The sequence below is a fragment of the Oryzias melastigma genome, linkage group LG10, assembly GCF_002922805.2.
Source record: "Oryzias melastigma strain HK-1 linkage group LG10, ASM292280v2, whole genome shotgun sequence".
Taxonomy (NCBI): Eukaryota; Metazoa; Chordata; class Actinopteri; order Beloniformes; family Adrianichthyidae; genus Oryzias; species Oryzias melastigma.
Genome location: NC_050521.1, coordinates 9,629,991 through 9,651,248, shown reverse-complemented (window position 1 = coordinate 9,651,248; position 21,258 = coordinate 9,629,991). Strand labels below are relative to the sequence as shown.

At 38.6% G+C, this 21,258-nt stretch overlaps 2 protein-coding genes across 3 annotated transcripts in view; one reads left to right on the top strand and one right to left on the bottom strand.

Moving 5' to 3' along the window:
* Positions 1-9,938, top strand: part of zdhhc9 (zinc finger DHHC-type palmitoyltransferase 9) — a 30,110-nt gene extending 20,172 nt beyond the window's left edge. Inside the window, exons 6-9 of the mRNA XM_024283880.2 lie at positions 1,032-1,134; positions 5,286-5,389; positions 5,466-5,562; positions 7,158-9,938. Of these exons, the coding sequence (XP_024139648.1) occupies positions 1,032-1,134; positions 5,286-5,389; positions 5,466-5,562; positions 7,158-7,361 (508 nt within the window). The 3' untranslated portion in view covers positions 7,362-9,938. The remainder of the gene's footprint in view (positions 1-1,031; positions 1,135-5,285; positions 5,390-5,465; positions 5,563-7,157) is intronic.
* A 1,097-nt stretch (positions 9,939-11,035) lies between these two features.
* On the bottom strand, positions 11,036-20,078 carry sash3 (SAM and SH3 domain containing 3). 2 transcript variants are annotated; one of them, XM_024282900.2, is made up of 8 exons: positions 19,412-20,078; positions 17,341-17,436; positions 16,234-16,368; positions 15,086-15,221; positions 13,638-13,795; positions 13,198-13,404; positions 12,079-12,223; positions 11,036-11,678 (listed from the first exon to the last, which is right to left on the bottom strand). In XM_024282900.2, the coding sequence occupies exons 1-8, from the start codon at positions 19,466-19,468 to the stop codon at positions 11,425-11,427; spliced, it is 1,188 nt and encodes a 395-aa protein (XP_024138668.1). In that variant the 5' UTR covers positions 19,469-20,078; the 3' UTR covers positions 11,036-11,424. The 2 variants fall into 2 exon arrangements, with proteins under 2 accessions (XP_024138668.1, XP_036069715.1); XM_036213822.1 differs by lacking the exons at positions 17,341-17,436; positions 19,412-20,078 and having other exon boundaries at positions 16,234-17,028.
* Between the last annotated feature and the right edge of the window lie 1,180 nt (positions 20,079-21,258).

Genomic DNA, 21,258 nt, shown 5'->3' with positions numbered 1-21,258 from the left:
GCTAAATGAGTGTGCAGAACTAACAAAGCTGCTCTTCTCTTTTATTCTTGTGAGTTAAAATTTAACTGAAATCATATTAGCTTTGATTTGCTTAGATTGCATAGAAAAAAATACAAAACAAAGCACCAAGGAGACGGCAAAAAGAAAGTATTTGAAAATCACACTTGATTTTGATTTGATTTATTGGTTTATTTTTAAGCATTAATTGTGGACAATACAAGAAAAAAATGACATAAATATATCAAAGTCACTTCAGAAATAAATAAATGCATTAATTAAAAAGAAAAAACATAAATGTATAATGGAAACTATTGTAATTTCTCATAATCACATAGTGATACATTCGATGCATTAGGTTTAATGAATATAGTGATTATTAACTAAAGTAAACCAAAGAGTTTGATTTAATGCTTGAAAAGGAGAAGGATTAACCCACATAATCCCACCACTACTGAGTTAATACATTTTATATTTTTGCATAGTTTTTATAATCCAGTTCGGATCAGATCAAGTGCAGTTTTTTGTCAAGTAACAAAATAGAGTGCTTATTATATCCTCAAAAATATTCTTTTATAATTTCAGTAAACTATCAAATATGTAATATGTAATGTGAAATTGATAAAATGTACCAAGTGAATGAACAGGAACATTTAAGTAAGAAATCAAAAGAAATGGGAATTCATTTTCTGCTGTTTAATTTGGTATAATTTATTTTCAAATATTTTAAATTTAGTTTTTGTGAGGGAAAAATAAATCAAAATATAAAACGTAAAGGAGTGTTTAAACAACGATTATAATAATACTATAATCTAACCTGGATATTTTGTGGTGCATTTTCCAGTTTGCTCGGTTCCATAAACTAAGTTTTACATTAATAAAACGCAGCTGTCAATAGATTCAAATCATCAACTGTAAAACTAAAAATAGAGATGAGTACAAAAGCAAACAATTATTGATATTCAAAGCGCCTCTTTGTGGAAGGCTAAGCTGCTCAGAAACTCGTGTTTTACTTTTCCTTAACCCGATTTCACTGTGCTGGAGGTTCTGGTGTGTTTCTTCACCCTCTGGTCCGTCGTGGGATTGACCGGCTTCCACACTTACCTGATCTCTCTCAACCAGACCACCAATGAGGACGTAAGTACAACATCGAACTTACAAGAGTGTCTGCTCTTCTAAATCCTCTCACTTTTCTGTCATTTATAGACAAACACATAAAAAAGGTTCATTTCAGGAGTTACTATCATATTAAGCTTTAAAAATAAACGTTCATTCATAGCTAAAAGTCCAACATCTGAATTAAATCTAAAACCATTTAGCCATAAGCAGCAGCATAATTTTGCACAAGATAACGTACTTTACTTTAATTTATTACAATAAAACAACATGCAGCTATGATACTCTGTTCCTCAGACAACCATCCATCTATTATTCTCTAAACCACAATTACTGACAAAACTTTTTTACTTCTTTCTGGGCCCGGTTTATATGAAAGCCTTCTGAAAGAAATGTGGAAGAACAACAGCTTTGTCAGATACTGGCTGGCTTGGCCAGTTACACATTTAAAACAACCAAACGGATAAGGCAGTGACGTCAGTGCAGGTGTATTTGGGTCATGTTGTGTGGTGCTTTTAAGCAAAAGAACAACTCTACTTTAATTAAAAAACAAAAATGTGAGATACTGATTTTGACAGATCATGTGGTTTGTTTTTCTAGTTTGAACGACAAAATTCTCGCCCCATTGGCAGATTTTCTTGAAATAAGCCAAAAAAAAAAAAAATCTGCCGATGAGATAAGAAAAAGGGTTTAATTTAGAGTTTTTATTTTAAGAAAAAAATGTTGCTTTAAAAAAAAATCTGATTAGATTATTAGAAAATAAGATTCTTTTTTTTCAGGACCAAATCTTTTGACTCATGAATATTGGCTAAATCACAAACATTTCCTCCCCATAATTAACATTGCTTGATGGTTAGTCACATGGAACTCCACTTGGAGGGTTGCTGGCTTAAATTTCAGTTCTGACAGGATTAAACCTGGTTGTTGCAGATGCCCAGCAATGTTTGCTTCACTCTCATTACACCACCGCGCTGTCCTTGACCCAAATTGTGCCTGCGAAGGTACACAGGTGGATCTGGAGGAGTTGGGCAGCTCCCAAATAAGATTGTGAAGAGTGGAAAAGAGAGTTCACTCTCATCACTCCAGAAATATGATCATTTCCATGTTAAGTTGTTACTGTCTGCTCAATTTTGACATACATTTAGACAAAAAAACAAATAATGAACCTCAAAACCCATTTTAAAAAAAATCCCACAGTGCCTGGATAATAACTTTAGCCAATAATCATTTCACACCAACGCAGAATTTGCATTAGCCATGTAGCGATGGTAACAGGAGCTCCACCTCCTCACTTTTCCAGTTTTTCTGCCTGTTTGGTGCCAGTCTTCTTGTAAAGGGGGTTTTCTCCCTAGAGGGGCTGCCATGTTTCCAGGTCATTTAAAAGTAAACAGTTGATTGCTAGGAGCACAGATGTTGCTGTAACGGTACAGGGCTGTTCCATGGAGTTCCTGTGTTGTGTCTACACAAACTCCTTGTTTGGATGTGAGCTGGCTTCGTTGAGTGCATGTTCACCTTCTGCTAAAGAGAGGAAGTGAGACGCTCCACAGTGAGCCTTCAGCTTTACTCAGCATAAACATACATGTCTTAAAAGTGAAATACGATGCCACATTCAAAAAATGTTTCTCCGAAACCTGTTTAATGAATACATAAATGCCAGAAGACTGAACTCTGTTTAGCTTTTAACAGCAGGAAGCTACTTTACTTTCTTCTGCAGGAAAATAAAGATTTTATATGGAGACTTGTGGTGCACCTGGAGGCTGGAGAAAAACATTTAGAACTAAATGTGAAAAGGGTTTAGAGGGGTGTGAATTTTACAATCAGACAGCTATCTAAGAGCAGAGAGCTGTTACCGTGACAACTCCTCTAGCTCAGTTCTGAAGGACAGAAGCCTGGTAAATAGCATTGTGTTAAACAACCTTAGTATATTGTAAACTAGAGTAAATCAAGCAGAGGAAACAACAAAGCTGGAATGGGATTAATCTTAAGAAACAGATTGAGGAGATTTTTTTATTGCTTGGTATCCATCTTCTAGTTTAAAGACCCACTCCAGTGAATATTGTGTATTTTAACATGTTCTTGTGGTGTTTTTCTGATGATGGTGATGGATTAAACTTGAATTTTTAAGTATTTCTTTATTCAAATTGTCCTAAAACAGAAAAAATGTTAGAAAAAGCTTGTAGTTGTTACCTAAAATCCAAAATCGAAAGGCCACGATCTCCCTGCGCCGCTCCACTCTGATGCATCCACTTGCAGACAAATAGATCCATATACGTCATTTTTTTCTCGTCTGAGCTGGTATCTGGCTCCAAACTGAATGGCTGAATAGCTCCAATATTACTCGCCATTTTTGTTGCTGCGGTAATGTTAGGTTGGAGGAAGGAGGGGCTGCAAGCTAGCAGGAGAGAGTGTAAACAGATGGGGGATGGGAATTGGGGACGGCATTATTCTGCATCACCAGCCCCACCCACAACTCAGAGGTGAATTTCTGATGAACTACTGCCACTCTGCAGAAAGTACGTCCTAGAATACAACATAAAAAAATGGCATAATCATATTTAAAACACCACTGGGAATGCTTCAAAAATAGATCAAAAGATGTTTGGAATGGGATTTTAAGCAAAATTTTTTTTTATCCAAAGCCAAAAATTCCTATGTGCAAAGTTTTCCAATTTAAAACAAATAAATCATTTTTTTTCAAATTGTCCTCCAGGTGTTCTGAGTGATGCAGGTTGATGAGTTTATGAGCGGTCTGCATGCAGAGCTTTCTCTGTGTGGTAAAGGCTTGCTAACCCAGATCTGACTGACTGTTCTCTGATAAGAACATTGATGGAGTTGGAGCCTTCTAGATGACTAAAAGCAAAGCAGTGCACTTGTGCTTTGTTGTAATGATTAATTTATACAAGCCTTTTTTTCCAGCGAGACTGCTGGCCTAATTTTTATTTCTTTCATTTTACTGGTAATGAAGCCTTGCATCGTACACCTGCAACGTCGCTGCAGGCAGCGAAATGATGGCTGTCCGCCCAGCCGTTTCAGTGTCTGATCGACCTAATAATAGATGCATTGATACCTGCAGGGGCCGGGAACGCGGCCAGAAGCACCAATCCAGCAGAGAGGAGGAGAGCGTTAGAGGAGCAGAGGAGGGAGTAGTGAGGGCAGGCAGAGGAAGACACCTCGGGTCTTAAAGCTGCTCTGGTGTCACGCATGACACATGCTCTTTCGGCTGTGTCTCACTCACTTGGCCCTGCAGATGCATGGAGGCATGCAGCACTGGGACCTTGTGGAGGCTGGTGACCTACATTCCCATGCAGAGATGCTTTCTGTCTCAGAGGAGGTTCAGTCAGTTCATGCTGGGTCCTGAAAAATTCAGAGGTCATAAAACTTACTACGATTCCGTTTTGTTCTACTGTTTCTGCTTAGTTTACTGTCACAAGCAGAAAAAAATCACAAAAATAGAGGTAGACTTTATTTCACATATTTATGTCAATTAACCAGGGTCATAATTTAATGACTATAATTATCGCTAATATTATTAACCGAAGTGAAGCTCTTTGTTTTATTGCTTTAAGGCATTGACATCAAATTAACCATCTTCTAGAAACATGGGGTGTTTTTGTTTTTTTGGCTGGTAGCATTTAGGATTTCTGCATGAGATGCAAACCTGGATTTGAAGCAGCTCTTAAAGCTGAAATGAGAACACTCAACGCAGCAAACCAAGCTGAAGGAGGCACAGATGTGTGCAGCATGGCTGTAAAGTACGTTCTCTGCTCCATAAAATGACAATACTAACTAATCTCTGAAAATTTTCAATTTAAAGAAGCATAGCTTTAAGCCACCACTGTAAAATGAACTGTCTAAAACACATTTAAAGATTTACATAGTATTTTTATGTAAAATCAAAGAAATCTTGCACCTTTAAAGCTGCACAGCATAAATTATCTGATGAAATGAAATGCTTTATTCATTAATATTATTATAAAAGAAAGTTTTATGTAATTTCATGACAACATTTTTGAGTTTCAATTTTGTTTGCTATAATAATTCTAACGTAACTAGGATTAAATCTAAACACGTGCAAATAACTTCTCAAAATCCAAGTTAGTCTTTTAAGTAACGTTTAATTAAAAAAAAATCCTATTTTAGAACTAACCCTGTGATATTAACTGTTTTCTTAGATAAAAGGGTCTTGGTCAGGAAAGAACAGAATCCAGAACCCTTACAGCCACAAGAACATCATCAAAAACTGCTGCGAGGTTCTTTGTGGGCCAGCGTACCCGAGGTAAGTGCTTCTGCTCTGTGGTCTCTGCCATGATGCGGTTTTGGAGATGGGCTGACCGCCTCGACTCTCTGTTTAGCGTGTTGGACAGAAGAGGACTGATGCAGGAGGATTTGTCGAATGCTGTGACCAGTTTTGCTCCTCCTTCCATCAGCATCCCAGCGCCACAAACCACGGTGAGCAAGCCTCCGCACGCACAGAAGTGCTCCTCCTCAGAGCTGCAAGGCTGACTAATACAGAGTAGTCACATAAAACAGCATTTGAGCAAAAAATACTAAGTTTCCCTTCATACTGAAGTTATTTTTTTTTTCTTTTAATGTTTCCAAGTCAAATAATGTTCCAAATGTCTACAATACTGATCTGATTAACCTATGATAGATTAACCGTGGTCATCCCTCAATCCAGGGGTCCCCAAACTTTTTCTTGTGAGGGCTATATAGCAGTTTTCTTCTCTGATACATGGTCAAGGTAATTTTTTAGGCTAACACGATAAGTGTAAAAAGCACTCAAACATTTAACATTTTCCAGAAAGTCACACATAACCAGATAGGAGCATAGAGAGGAATAAAAAAAAAAAAGAAAAAAAAACATGCATCTAGTGTTAAGGGGGCCAGGTCAAATGTGGAGGCGGGCCGGATCTGCCCTAATCTTCACTTCTTTTTTGGTTGGAGTCATAATAACAACAATGGCAGCTTTAATAAAAATCACTTTTAAGACAGAAACACCATGCAAGTGGCCACTTCCAATGAAAAGTCAATGAAAACGCAATTTGTTCAAAACTCTTGCATTGACGCATAGCTACAAGTTTTTACGACTGCTTTTGGGCTCTATGTACAAAATGTGTGGCAATAGAATGTGCGTTGCCAAGTACACCAGGTTAACTTTGACCAATCAAGGACTCTGAATTGGTAGTGACGTGATGAAACTCACTAAACTTGGAGGACAGCTGGTTAATCTAGTCAAAGCAGACCCGGCAGACAACGTGTCTGGGTTGACTGGATGACAGCCGCTTCCGCTGTGTTTCTGTGTCTCTGTGACGGAGTTTGAAGGCTGTCCCGCATTAACCCAAGAGCGGGGAAAAATCTGGGACCTTTTTTTTTATTATTGTCTTGATGAAAATAGGTAAAATATCACAGTTCAGGAGACCCGAGCAGGCTGCCCACGCTCCCCGAAGCGGCTGTCTGTCTTTGGGCGTATTGACCGGGCGAGCTTCACTGAAGTCCGGGAGGCTGGCTGCAGCCAGAGAACCGCCGCGCTGTTACAGGACAAAGATGCTCGATTAGTATTTTACTTGCTGATTGGGCCTCTGGAAGCGTCATGTGCCCAAAGCTGAGTTCCTGATTGGTAGATGCCCTGCAGCGACCTGTCAAACTGCAGCCAGACATTCAGGCACTGCGCGGGCTCGCCCTGTCAGCTGTCTTATATGAGCCCGCCCACTATTGTGGGAAAGGTAGAAGGATTGGCTAGAACTTAAATGTACTGAACAAAGTAGTCATGATTGACATGTCCTAAGACGAATAGACCTTCAGTGAGACTAAGTACCAAAATGCGAAACTAATAGCAGCAGCTTCTTTTGGTTTCGGTAGAACTGCGTAGATCTATTGGAACCAAATTTCGGTGCCCAACTCCACTTAAAACTAAATCTTGTAGCTGACATCTTTGATCCTTGACACATGGGGACAGATTGATCTTGTACACACTTGCTATACATGTTTTTGTGTTTCATTTTTTTGTGCCTCACTTTGATTTTTTTGTTTTTTTGTTTTTACAGAAAACTACAGCTCCTCTCATTCCCAATGAACACACCCCTGACGATGCTAAACCAAGCATCGCTGCTTCAACAGAGAAAATCTCCACCCACAAAGTCAAGAGCCCCTCCTCTAAAGAGGAGCAGCCTCCAGCGCCAAAGGTGCCACCTCTGGCTTCACCTGAAACCGACGCAGAGACGTCCATTTCCAAGGATAAGACCTATTAGCTGCATGGGTTTGGCAGCTCATCCTAGAGCTCCTCCTTTAGCATCCTTTCTCTTTGCAAACCGGACTGTTAATAATCGATGTCTGCATACGAGGCAGGTGACTCAGTTATTCCCGACTCTTGTCCCTTATTTCCTGAAGAGCGGATCTTCTGCTCCTCTTCCCGGCATTCGCTGCAGAGATGTTTGATTGACGCTTCGCTCCTGGGGGAAGAGGAGTGATTCAATAAGAGGTCAGCAGCATTCTGTCTCCTGGAGACTGCACTGGAAATCCATGCAAGGGAGAAAATGCTGCGGCGACGGCAAAAAAAAAACCTCTGCTCTTACTCCGACCAGACATTTGATCCTCATTAAAACTGTATTGTAACATTAATGTGAGAGGCCAGTTCATGTTATATACGCCGTGCAAGCATCTGACGGACAAAAGACTAATGACTTTTGGACAGATGTGAAACACAGTACAGCCATCTCCCTTGTGCATACATTACCTGCCCTATGCAAACTACAGGAAGGCCGGACAAGCAGCTTTGGAGGGTGTGGATGAAGATAAATCCTTGCTTGGTTCACACGTTGTTGAGGCTGAAAGTGAAGACTCTAAGAAAAACTGCAGGCTGCTTCCACACAAAGTCTACTCTCTTCTGATTCAGTTCAGGTGCCACGTACGTGCACCTAATCTTTTTATTTTTTGTAAAATGATGTCAACCAGATCAATGTCTGCCCTTCCAGTTATGTATAATCAAGGATGCCATGTGATATAAAACAGTGATAAAAATATTTGCAGGTTCTCTGCGCCTTTAAGCCGCAGGATGTGAGACAGAAAAAGGCCTGATGAGCAAAGACACTCGTAGTGACAGTGCCTTACTGAAAAAGCTGCCTCAGCAGCAGCTAAAAAGCCCCTCAGTGTTAAAGTAGGAATAAAATGAATCCTGTGAGTCATTAAATATTTAGATAACCCGTTTGATGGGAAACAAGTGTGTTCACCTACACTAAATCTGAAAATAAAGCTTGAAGCAGCTCTTGCAGTCTTAGCTTAGCATGACATAATGAAATCAATGGGGAGCTGTTAGCATGCATGCCATAAAAATGACGTATACTTAATTTACTTTTTTTTCAAAAGAAACAATATGCAATTCATTGATCGTAAGCGGTGGCCTGTTTTCTTTACATTGACCTTTGAACTCTTCCCTGTTTCCAATGCTATGCTAAGCTAAGCTTAGCTAAGCTAAACTGAGATTTTTATCGTTTATTGAAAAAAGTGACACTAAACGCTTCAATTTTGTCTAATCAAGAAGTAAATTAGCAGGGATGCATTCTGAAAAATTTAAATTTCATTAAAAAAGACAAATATTTGTTAATTTGAATCCTTTTTCCCCACCAAAACTGATTTTCCCTCTATAAAGTTATCGCCGGTGTAAATAGGTAAAAGTGGAAGACAGGATTGTGTAAAGTGCACAAGAGGAATGTTATATTTCCTCTATTATTCCTTCTGTTCTTGCAGTATTTTGCCTCTAAATTCAGCTCTTCCTCGTCTGTCACCAGGCTCGCTCCTGCAGTGCAGTTGACTGACAGCTCATTATCACAACGCAGAAAGGAGCGTCTGTCTTTCCATTCTTATTTTGGTCACAGTTTCCTTGAGCGTCCTGAAAGAGAAGGAAATAGGAAAAGGTCCAACTCAAACATAGCTTTTAGACAATGTTAGGTGATAGGGAGAGTTTGTATTTGTGATTGTGTCATATGCAAGACTAAGTTTGTGTTTGTGAATCTTATCCATGTAGATAATTCTAACATCGGACAAATCTGACCAAAATTTAGAAGGTGGAGAAGATTTCAAAACTTGGGAGTGTATTTTTTGTGTGTGAAGACATTTAACTTTAAAGACCAACATCAGACACATTTAAGAAAATAAATGAAAAACCAAACTCCATTTAAACCTATTTTTTTTTTGTAACAATTGGATTTTGTTTTAAATCAATCAAACTCGCACAAATTCCCAAGTATAATTTACTAAATAACTTCAGGAAGTGATCAAATTTCAACAACTTGTGATGTATATTGATTTCTTATTAGATCAATTGTTTAATGGGAGATGATAAAACTGTGATTCAGTATTACTTGTGTGTGTAAATTTGTTTAAAAACCTTTCAGAGAAAAGTCAAACTTTCCAGTTGGATGTAATAGGTTTAGAGCCTTTTTTTTAAACATAATTTCTTTCAGACCTTGACTGGATTCATTTTATTTTCACCAACTTGCAAGAACACATGCTGTTAATATTGAATCAGATGGAGGTTTGTGTTTTCAAAGCACACGTTAACGGGACGATTCGACTTTCTTTTTGCAGTTTGCAGAGCTCTTGTATTTATGAATTCTGTGTTAAAACCACGATCAGATCTGAATGCTCTGATTATCCTGTTACATTGCATCATGTATACTAATACAGTACATGGATGGAATGCTTATTTATGTTCGCTTAGTTCAGTATCAACACTGTGATTACATGTACTTTAATTAATTTGTTCACTTCTTTTTACATGATTAATGTGTCTGGTAAATAAAACAATGTTGTCTTATTATAAAGTGAAATTTTCCTTGTTCATTTGGGGGTGTCAGTTCCAAGAGTGTTGACGAGCAGAATGGTTAAATAGTGTTTTTAAAATGATATATTGTGTCCTTGAACTATGACAAACCACATGACACTCATTTACTGTAGAAGGGGGACTTTTCTGAAATCAGTGCAGTTTGTGTACCACAGGTTTACCTCAAAGATTTTCATGTTAAAGTAAACTACAACATGCATTTTAAAACAAGAAATGGAAAGATCAAGGTATATCTGCATGATCACACACAAATGTATTTTGGAAATTATATTTAGAAGCCTTTAATGGGTTTCAGAGTCATAGAAGTCTGAGCATATGAGCATATCCCCACTCACCAAAGCTACTTGTTCATTGAATATTAAATAAATAATAATGGCCAGTAATGGCAATTTTCCATTCTATTCTGTATTATAAGTTTAAGGTTTCTTTTTTCTTTTTTCTTTTTAAAAGTATAACAGAGGTATACAAACCACAGACACCCTGACAAGAGAATTGTTGAGAAAGAGATTGGATGCCCTCTGCTGCCCTCTGCTGGCAACAGAAGAGACAGCAACACAAGGTATTTATCTACTACAGAGCCAGACTGCAATCTGCATTTACGGTAAAATTACAGGGAGAAACAGCACAGCAGGTAAGGAGACGTTTGTGTCTTACATCACTTCTCATTTATCACTCTTAAGAATGAAGCTTAGGGCTGAACGGTGACGCAGTGGTTAGCACTCTCACCTCACACCAAGAAGGCCATGGTTCAAATCCCAGCAGCGACCTTTCTGTGGGGAGTTTGCATGTTCCCCTTGTGCATGTGTGGGTTTTCTCTGGGCACCTTGACTTTCTCCCATGGTCCAAAATCACAGTTAATTGGTGACTCTAAATTGTTCCTAGGTGTGCAAAGTGGAAGTGATTGTGTACCCCAAAACAGGCTGGCGACCTGTTCAGCTATATTTATTTGCATTTTGCACAAATGTCTTATGCAGTCATTTTTTATTCTTATTCTTTCTTTTTTATGCTATTTACTTAAAAAAAACATGTTGATTAAAAATCCTGTCAATTAAAAGCTCAGACCATTAAAAGACTGTTCTCGTCATTTTACTCAATTATTTTTATTTTAACATGTATTTACAACACTTCCTGGTAATAACAAATAGACATCGGTTTAACACGACTTACTCAAGTTGCATGAGAAACATAAAAATATTTTACATTCTTTTGATAAGCATTGAAATACAGGACCAAGCTACATACATGAGACAAATCCTCAAATGTTGAAATTGTGCCTTTCAAAAGAAAAGCATTGTTTTTTAGAATAAGTTTGTTTAAAAAAAACAGAGCTAGTAAATGTGACAGTTGCATGTTTGGCTGTTTATTGGAAACCATCGTGTTTGTTCAGTCTGTCAGCCTCAAACAGTCAACCTCATGAAAAGAAATCCCCAGTCTTTGAACGCAGTGATGGAGGAGCCTTCTTCCGTTGCATTTCATGGTCCTTCATCCACTGTGAGCTCTTGGAGCTGCTCCTGCACAGCGTCTACCTCCTGAGTTTGATTCTCCTTTTCCTCTGATTCCGCCTCATGTTTTCCGGTTTCCTGGTCCACTTTTTCTTCTGATTTTGGATCCTCTCGCCCACCCTCCAGGTTCTCTGAGCTCTCGAAGCAGCCCGAATCCCTTGGTTCCTCCCTGGATTTGTCCCTTGGCTCCTCCTCCTCTTTTTCTGGTTCTGACTCCTCGTCAGCTACGTGAGACAAAAACAACAACAATATTTTTGTTGAAAATAGACATTTGAAAGTGGTATAAACATCAGCTGATGCTTATGATGTTTCAGAATTGTAAAAAACACAAATGTATTCAAATCTATTCAAAGCCAAAGAAAATTCGTTGTTTTTTTTACTATATAGTTTAAGTGAAAACCAAAAATGATGGACATTTGAAAAAAAAATGCTAATAAATGAAACAGAGAAGTTTTCTTTTTGCAGCAAAACAAGCAGAACAACAAGCTCAAAGGATGATAGTCTGCAGGTGAGCTTTTCCCTAAACTAAACCGTGAAATAACTACAACATGACATGTTTTAATCACCAGGAGCAAAGCAGAAATTGTGTTATGGAGTCTGGAGCGTCACAGTGTGTGGACCTACAGTCTCTCAGCATCTCGATGGCGTTTAGGATCTTGGAGCACTTGTCTGGGTCTGTGATGTTCAGTTCATTCAGGTGGGACTCCCTCAGTCCGGCAAAGTCTTCCAAACTCTGGAAACCGTGCATGGACAGGACCGAACTCAGTTCCTGAAACACAAGAGTGTGTTGAAAGCTTGGAAGATTTTGTGTGTTCTGTTTGTTTTTGTCAGCAAGGATGATTGTGCTCTATGGTGAGTGAATCTTTGGTGCAGTTTCAATAAGGAAGGTGAGCTGGGTTCCTGCGTCTCTCAGTCAACTACACGCCACTCATCAATTAAACCTTAAACCCACAACTAAATGCCCCGCATTTGTTTCTCAGTCACAATCATATTTGTGCTTTTAATTTCATAGACGTTTATTTTTCTACATTCTAGACCAGAGTGTCCAACTCAATCCGACAGGGGGCCAAAATCCAAAAACACATCTTAGGGCGCAGGCCGAACAGGATAAACATTTATTGAAGACACTGAAACTACATTTTTGAAACTTTAAAAGCGTAACTTTTTAATATGAATATGAATAAAAATGGGTAGGATTTTTATTCCAGAATAAACTAACTTTTAATATTTTACTCTCCATAAAATTATATTTAGTCAAATTTATGTAAGTTAGAAATAAGTGCAAGATAATATCAGGCCATTATTTAACAATAAAATAAAATGACCTGGAGGGCCGAATCCGGCCCCCGAGCCTTGACTTTGACACGTGTGTTCTAGACGGTTTTGTGGACTAGCCCTCAACCACCATCAGCATCTAGCCTCTGGGATTTATCCATCTATGGTCTGATCTTATCCCACCAAAACAGAAGTCATCAGGCCAGAGCCTGACCACCAAAAGACTGTGGATGATTCATGCACAATTTTCACTAATAAATCTTTATTTCTTCACATTCCTAATATCTATCCTTACTGAAATCTGCTTCACTTTTCTCACACCTTCCCTTTTTGTCAAATCTAAATATTTTGGTTTCTCCAGTGACACGTTATAAACCAAATTCATTTGATCTGGATTTTGATGTCTGAGTTTTTCTATAGGCTAAAACCCCTGAGGTCTAATTTTGAGGGTGAAGAGTTCTTCCTCACCGTCAGGCCGATGGTGACCAGGACCTCCTCCAGGGTTTTGGGCGTGGTTTTGAATTTCTGGCTTTTGCTGTGTCTCTTCCTGGCCTGAGGGCTTTCATCTGAGAGGAGTGTGACGTAGATGAACTTAAAGGAGCCCACTTTGTTGTTGAGCTTCCCGGTCCAGGTGCCCACGGGAGGTTTGTCTATGATGTGGATGATGTCTCCTTTCTGTGTGAAAGCAGACAAATCTTATCCTTTTTAACCTCCTCTTTTATGAGTGTTTCCAAGCCCATCCAAGTACAGAAGTCACACTTTGAAGGTGAATGATAGTAAATATATTTTTATGAGTGTTGCTGTTCAGATCTGCAGATTTAAATCTGTCTGCAAAAATTCACAAGCTCCCCAGAGGATGGCAATGCCAGACAGCACATGCAGCAGGTGAGAACTTCTTCTACACTCACTTGGAGCTTCAGAGACTCCACATCGTAGGGACTCGGCGTGAAGTCAGTGTGGACCACAGCACGGCCGCAGAACGGGCCGTTGTAGGAGACGCCGCTCTCCTCCAGTCTCATGCTGTCCCTCTGGCTGTAGCCGCTGTCCAGACTCTGCCTGTCACTGCCTGAAGAGGAAAGAAGCAGAGTCAGATCCAGCTGATAAAGAGGGATGATCCTTCTACCTCCACTATGACTCTTGTGAAGCAAAGAATGAGAGTTTTCTTTTTAAAATTTAGACATGTGGTCATAACTTTTCAGCCTTTTCTTCATGGTGACTAAGAAGTTTGTATTTGTTCAGGAATGAGGTCCAGATCCTCCAAAAAACAAACACGTCTTTAATTAGTCAGCTCTAAATCTGGACCAATTCTTAATGAATCCATCTCAAAGATCAGCTTGAATCAAATTTAGATACAATATTTTAAAAGGATGATAGAAATCCTTATCCTTAAACCCGATAAGTCACTTCAATTTCAACACGTTAGTTTTTAGCCTCTTAGATGAAAATAGGCAACAAAAAAATTTTAATTTTTATTCTGAATTCTAAATAACTTAGATTTAATTCTTTTGTTTCCTAATTTTCTTAGATTAATAACCTCAAATAAAAGGAAAGCTGCCTAAAGTGGATTCAGGGACTTTAGCAACCCCAAAGTTATCTTTTTGCAAATGGTTTATTGTTTGCATTATTATTACCATTACCGGTAATTAAATATTCGTATTTTTGTAGGTAATTTGAATTTGTTACTGTGTTGCAATAACTTAACAAGCTGAGTCATGAATTAAGTGTTTTCCTCTAGATAACAGCTGCTGACAGTTCAAACGGTAAACAGGTCTGGGGTTCCAATTGGTCTTATGAAGTGTTTTTTTGCCATTATTCTAAGTGCAACACTCACTGTTTTAAGCTTAAAATTAAAAAAAAGTTCTGTAATATATTATTTTGCACTTGAAACCGATAAACATGTTCACTCAAAACAATTTTCACTCCAGAGAAATTCTTTCTCTTCAGCGCTCAAAACTGAGCACGGACAAATGTGCCACAAAAGCAGATTGGAAGAGTTTTTGACCAATTAACATCAAGAGCAAAGAAGAGAGAATTTCTCTGAAAACTGTCTTGATTGCACATATTTTTAAATTTCAAGAGTAAAATAATGTTGTTTGCATGTATTTTTCAGTTTCATGTCAAAAATATTGTTTTTGAGCACACAAACATGTTTTCCTCTCAAAACAGTGAGCGTTGCCCTTGGAATAAGGGCACAAAGATCCCTTTGTACAGTCTGGATAGTTGGTTTTATTCTGCAGACTGCAGCTTTTATTTAAACTTTTTATTTTTTTAAAATAAGGTCTGATATCATGTCTGGACTCAGGTGTGACAGGAGAAACCTTAAAGAAGAAGAGTTTGGTTGAAGCATTGGGCTTACTGGCAGACAGCTGGCGGCTGATGGGGCTGGGCGTGGTGTCCTCTGAGCCCGTCGAGCACACAGAGGTCCTCTGTCCTGCACACAGATCTGGGACCCAGTCGGTGGAGACGGGGGACAATTCCTCACCGCTCTCCCCCTGCGGACAATGAGGTCGACCTTCTTAGTTAAAGCCATCATGTCATTGTTTTAAGTTAAACAACTTTTCCCATTCTTTTTTTGACCTTACTCATTTATGCTGCAGCCAAAAAATACAAAAAACAACAACAAGATTCAAATATATGGGCGTTATTTCCGATCATCATTTTAAACTGTTCTTTTTTATTCAATTGTATACATTTTTTTAGTCACATTCATATATGTAGTCACTTTTATCGAACTTTCCCTCCTTATTCTGGCCAATGACTCTTAATACAATTTTTTAACCATTTTTTTCACCTTGTACATAATATTTAACAATACTGATGTTTTTAAGATTTGCGAATTTGTACATTGGTAATATTTCCAACTGTAAAAATGATTGTAATAGGACAAGCAGTCAATATTTTTTTCTTGCATGTCATAAAAAAGTCCATTAATTAAAGTAAAGATTACAAACTTTATTGAACTGAAAGCATGTTTTTAATGGATATTTAAAACAAAGATGGAATCAAATATTCTACTATTTAATAATACTTGCTGCTACAAGGAATAAAGTATTTGTGAAATTGAGTTTTTTATTGCGGTTATACAATTTATTTTTTAAATAGAGAAAATGTACACATTCTAAAAGTGCTTCTGATTTTTTTTTATTCTTTGATTCTATGTTTTCATGCTCTGACATGCAATTCAAAATGTTGTCCACTAGATGGCGACATTTTGTATTTTTCTTTTATTGTTTTCTTTTGTGACTGATCGAAAAATGTCCACCTGACTAACAGCAATTTAAAGGCATTTAAAAACCCGAATCTCTCTCAACCACTGCATAGTACTGAATTGATTCCTTGTAGTATCTACAGAGGACGTGTGAAGGGGTGGGGTTCTGGGGATAGTAGTTTTTGGTGGATTACAAAAAATAACTGGACATTTTTTTTTTTTTTTATTTGAAATGTACGTGTCATACACATGATTACTGTGGCATGTGTGTAGAGCTTTGTGAGAAGCTTCTTTACCCCCTCCTCAGCCAGAGCCTTCTGAACCATCTTGGATGTTTTGCGAGTCATTGTACGTGAGATCACGTTGCGCCATTTCTTCCCCAGTTTGCTGCCGCTTTTCGCTGATTCCTCTGCCGTCCCATTTTCTGCCACCTGACAGAAGAGGGCAGACAGGTTTATGAGGATAACTCGGGTTGTTGAAAGAAAAGAAACAATAAATATACATTCAGTGAAAGCTGGAATAGAAATCAGGATCTGTCGGGGCCTTCCGTGTTTACTTCTCATAAACTTGCATGTAGGTTGGCAGGGTTGTGGTAATGGGGTTTTTACACACATACTGCAGGGAGCCACAAAGTCACACACCAACAGCTGCACTCTAATGTGGCCGGCTGCTTGAAAGCATAGTTACAAAACAATACATGCAAGCAGAGTTCCTGTTCATAAAAAGGTATTTCTCTAGTTCTATAACACACATTGTAACAACTATAAATGCCCTATTGTGATAGTACTTTTTCTTTAATAAACCGACTTTTTATAACTGATTCCACCAATTAAAACTGTTGCAGAGACAGTAGATGTATAAACTCAAGCTCTCAAAATATATTTTGATGCCAGGTTCTATTTTCATAGACTAAAGAGTCTTCAACTCTCCTGGGGGCCCTCTACAGACTTCTGCTCAGTCTGTCTTGCACAAAGGCTCTCTGCATGACTACTTCTCACCAGAGGACATCCTGTCTACACGCTGCAGTCATCGCTCCTCTGCACAGCGCTTCTCGTTCTTACTTCCTCTCTGTTTCAGTATTTCGGCACTAGCTTCCACTCAGCTTGCCGAATGTTGCTGGCAAAGGACAACAATGCTCTGTGAACTCCGAAGTCCTGACATCTGCTGGCACCTGCAACAGTGTGCTAAAATTAGGAAGCAGGAGGATGGTACTTCTGTAGCAACCATGGCTGACAACCGTTCTCTCTCTTGTATGGTGTCATGCTACAGGGCAGAGGAACGGTTTACGGTTTTGAAAGAGGAACTGGATGAAGTAATATTTGTAGGAAGCATCACTTAGGATGCCACACATCTGCATCTAGTATTGTCGTTCTGTGTTGTTTCTGTGTTTGGGTGGAACTCACACTCTCTTCTAAGGCGAACTCCTTGTCTGCTGAAACAGGAGACGTGGGTTTGTTTTTTATGAAGTCCTTGAAGCTGCTGGACCTCTGCAAGGTGAGCTGCAAGCACAAGAAACATGACTGAGTCCAACTTGAACAGAAAGGTCTGTTGCTTAGTGGTTTTTGGTGCAACGCCGATAAAGAACTTATCTCTTGCAAATGTGTGAACACAATGAATCTGCAGGCGTCTTTCTCAGAAGCAGCAACTTACCATGTATTTACGAAAAAAAAAAAAACATCAAACCTTCATGTATGCACAATACAAGTCTTGCAGAGACAAATACATTTTTTATTCTCTTGAAAAAATTAGTGAATTAATCAAAAATGTAACTTTAGCAGATGAGAGATCACACCTTTGCATGCGCAAGTCTAAGAAAAAACACAAGCAGGAAACCAACAACTGCGCAGCCCACAAGAGTGTAAAATGAAATGATCGTATGCACTTGATGAACCTGCCATCTTCCGAGGGTACATCTGAAAAAGAGGAAGTTTTTTTTTTTCTTTTTTTTTGGTACACGCCACTTAAGTTTGTTTTGACAGTTTTACAAGGAAAAAATATCCACCATGGTGGTCGAGGTCTGCAGGATTTGACAATATCTGGATTCTCCAGTGAGGAAAGACACTTCAGTTACTTAAAAATCTTCTCATATATCCAAGATAATGCAAGAAACTGTCAGTTGGTGTGTAAAATACTGACCAATAAGAAACTGTGTTTGGGTTGTTTTAAGGAAACTCTCACCTTTAAACCAGGTGAGACAACGTTGATGGAAAAGAGTTTTATTGTAGAAAAAAGAGATGTTTGTTTGTAACCCGCCTGAAAACACCTGCTGAGCATGGTGGGGTGGGTGTGATAATAAGGGTTTCTTTTCCTAGCAGTGGAGCTGTATCAGAAGAGAAGAATCGGGTTTGGTGACGGCCTTTCAAAATAAAATCCCACCTCAGCTGACACGTTGTGGTGACATTTCAAAGCACCAAAATCAATAACTTAAATGTATAAAATACATGGAAGATAAACACGTTTATTCTGCAGTTCATTTAACTCAAAGTATTCTCGTAAAAGTTAAAACTAACTTTAAATTTCACAACTAATGAAAAGATTTTTATTAGCAATGAGTACGACAACGTTTTATATTATGTGAGGCAGCACCAAATAAGCTACTGTAAACATGAAAATAGAGGAAACTAAAGTTTATGTAAATTATTTCATGTATTTTTAGTATTTCCTCCCCACAAACCATGCAGCAGGAAAAAGATTATTCAATATTTTAGTCAAAATCTGCTGTTTTGAGCTGTAAAAGCTAGTTTTCTATTTTTTGCATGGTTTTCCATCCTTGAGAGGAAGTGTTTTTGAGAATTTTCCATTTAAACCAAGTCACCCTGCAAAAATCTTATTGCATCTCATCCTTCTGTCTTTAATGAAACCACAGGAACTGGGCAAAGCTGCAGCAAATGCTGCCAGCCAATCAATGCAAGCATCCATAACCCCTGTGGCTGACGCTCTGTGAGAAGCTGAAGCTTCAACCACCAGTGCACCCTGATCAGCATGTGCTTGAATGTGCCAACACCTGCAGGTCAATGTTGACTTTTGCTTTTCTGTCAGAGCTCACAGATGAAGAAGATCTTTCTTTAAACTCAGCTGCCTTTCTGTGACGGTTGTGTTTGCAGAGCTAAGACAAAAAAAGGAGCGAGAAGTGTGATAGCAAGAATGAGACCGCAGAAGAAGAGATGTAGATGGGGGAAGAAAAGGGCTCTGATGTTTCGTGTAGGAGGCTCACGCCTGGAGACGAGGGCAACCGAAGCCTGATGTGACTCAAACTCGAGTGCAGCTATGAATCATCCAACCAGAATAGAGGAACTCAAAGAGCACGAGTTGTTGCAGAAAAGTAAAAAATAACTTTTTTTGCACCAACTTAAGTCGACATTTGCACAAAACACAAACTGACTTGGAAGTCATGAAGAAATCTTTCACTACAGCAGCCATAACATTTACTTTTTATTTATAAACTGTGCTTTCTGATGTAAAATAAAAGCTCACCTTCTTCTTCTGCACCTGCTCCTTCTCTGAGGCATTTGAAGGCTTTCGCCTCAGCATCCTCTTCCTCAGTGATCCTCAGATCTCTCCGGACAAAATGCTGAGAAAGCGGCCCTCTTTTTTTTTTTTTTTGTGAGCGAGTATCGTTGTCGCTGTGCTGTCACAGCCACAGTCAGATCACAGAAGGGCTAAGATGCAGACTGCTGCAACCGAATGAAGCGCACAAAGCAGGAAGTCACATGACCGTGCAGAAACTGAGGAGGCAAACCCTGCTTTTGGTGCTCGACCACACAAAGGCTTATGGCTTGGTTACGTATGATAATGAGCTGTGAGCTCTGAAACCTGGACAGAATCACAAAGTGTGAAGCTTTTTTTAACAATGTTGTACAATAGGTAACGTCTGCTTAAATTAAACAGATTCAGTCAACTGAAGACTAGTTCTTCAGGTTAAAGGTTCTTCTTCATCAAGTAGAGTGCATTAGAGTTCAGAATGACAGTTGTGCAGAGAGTTCCAGTTTTTTTTATTTAGGTTGTTCAGTTGTAGTCATAGTGAGCACAGTTGGAGTGTGGAAGTGAAAGACAAGCATAGAGGACATATTTAGAAACTCCATAGTGGCTGTGCAGCTGCATCTTTCAACAGTCAAAACAGAATCAAATCTATTGCTCAGACGTTCCAGCTAGTTCAGGCTGGTGTGTTTTATCAAAGATTCAACACAAACACAAATATCCCAGGATGACACTTTTAAAACATTAAGAACTATTTGGAAAAATTGAAATAAAAGGTTCACAAAAATGTGCCCACTATCTCCAAGACACTTGAAATAACAAGACTGACAATGAAGCGGGAAGTGCAATAAGAGTAGAGCTTTTAGTAGGTTTTTTAAAACAGAAAAACCCACATGACGAGCATATGCCCTACTTCAGTTTCCTGTCACTAGAGTAAAGGCTGGCAACATCCTGATGATCTGCAGAGTAAAGTAAACATTAGGGAACAACACTGAAATTTAGGAGCAAACTGAAAAAAAGAAGCAAGCATGTGGAGAAACATAAAAAAGAACCATAACCTATAAACTGTACATTGGTTAAAAATTGATGCATTTCAATTTATCGTAAAACTTAATGATCGACAACTGAAAAATTCAAGACTCCAATTTTAAGAGAAAATCAAGAATGATGGCATTTTCGCCTCACAGCGAGAAGTTTGAATTCCGTCTGGAACCGTTCTGTGTGAATTTGCATGTTCTGTGTACATGTGGGTTTTCTCCAGGTGCTTCTGTCACAGTCCAGAAACATGCTTCATCGGTTGATGGTTCCACACTCTACCTTTGGTTGGGTGACCCCGTGACAGATTGATGATCTTTTGATCTTTATCTGTAGCTGAGTTGACTCCACCAACCCTATGACCCCAAAAGTGTTATTGAATGGTTAAGGCAGAGTTACTTGGCTTCAACTATTCTATTTTTGAACCCATACTCATGGCTGACTCTGCAATTTGACGGTTGTTTGATCATTTGATAAATTCACTTTTGGCGTGAGGACTACATTTTTAATATTTTATATCTCCTCACTTGATAATGAAACTTTAAACTTTTTTTTAAGTGCGCAGTTGGAAATTAAATGTAATTTAAGGAAAGTTAGTTTGCTTATTCAATTTACCTAAGGACTTACTGCCTGTCCAGGTCAAGAATTTAACTCCAACCCTACATTTGAATGCATCACAGGCCTTTTTTAATTCAACCTTACTCAGTGGAAATTTTTTGACAAAAAACTGATTACACTTTCAAAGTTTGTCAAGAAACACATCTTTGTTGCGGTTGATGAGGAAGGAAAACTTTCATCACTAAACCACC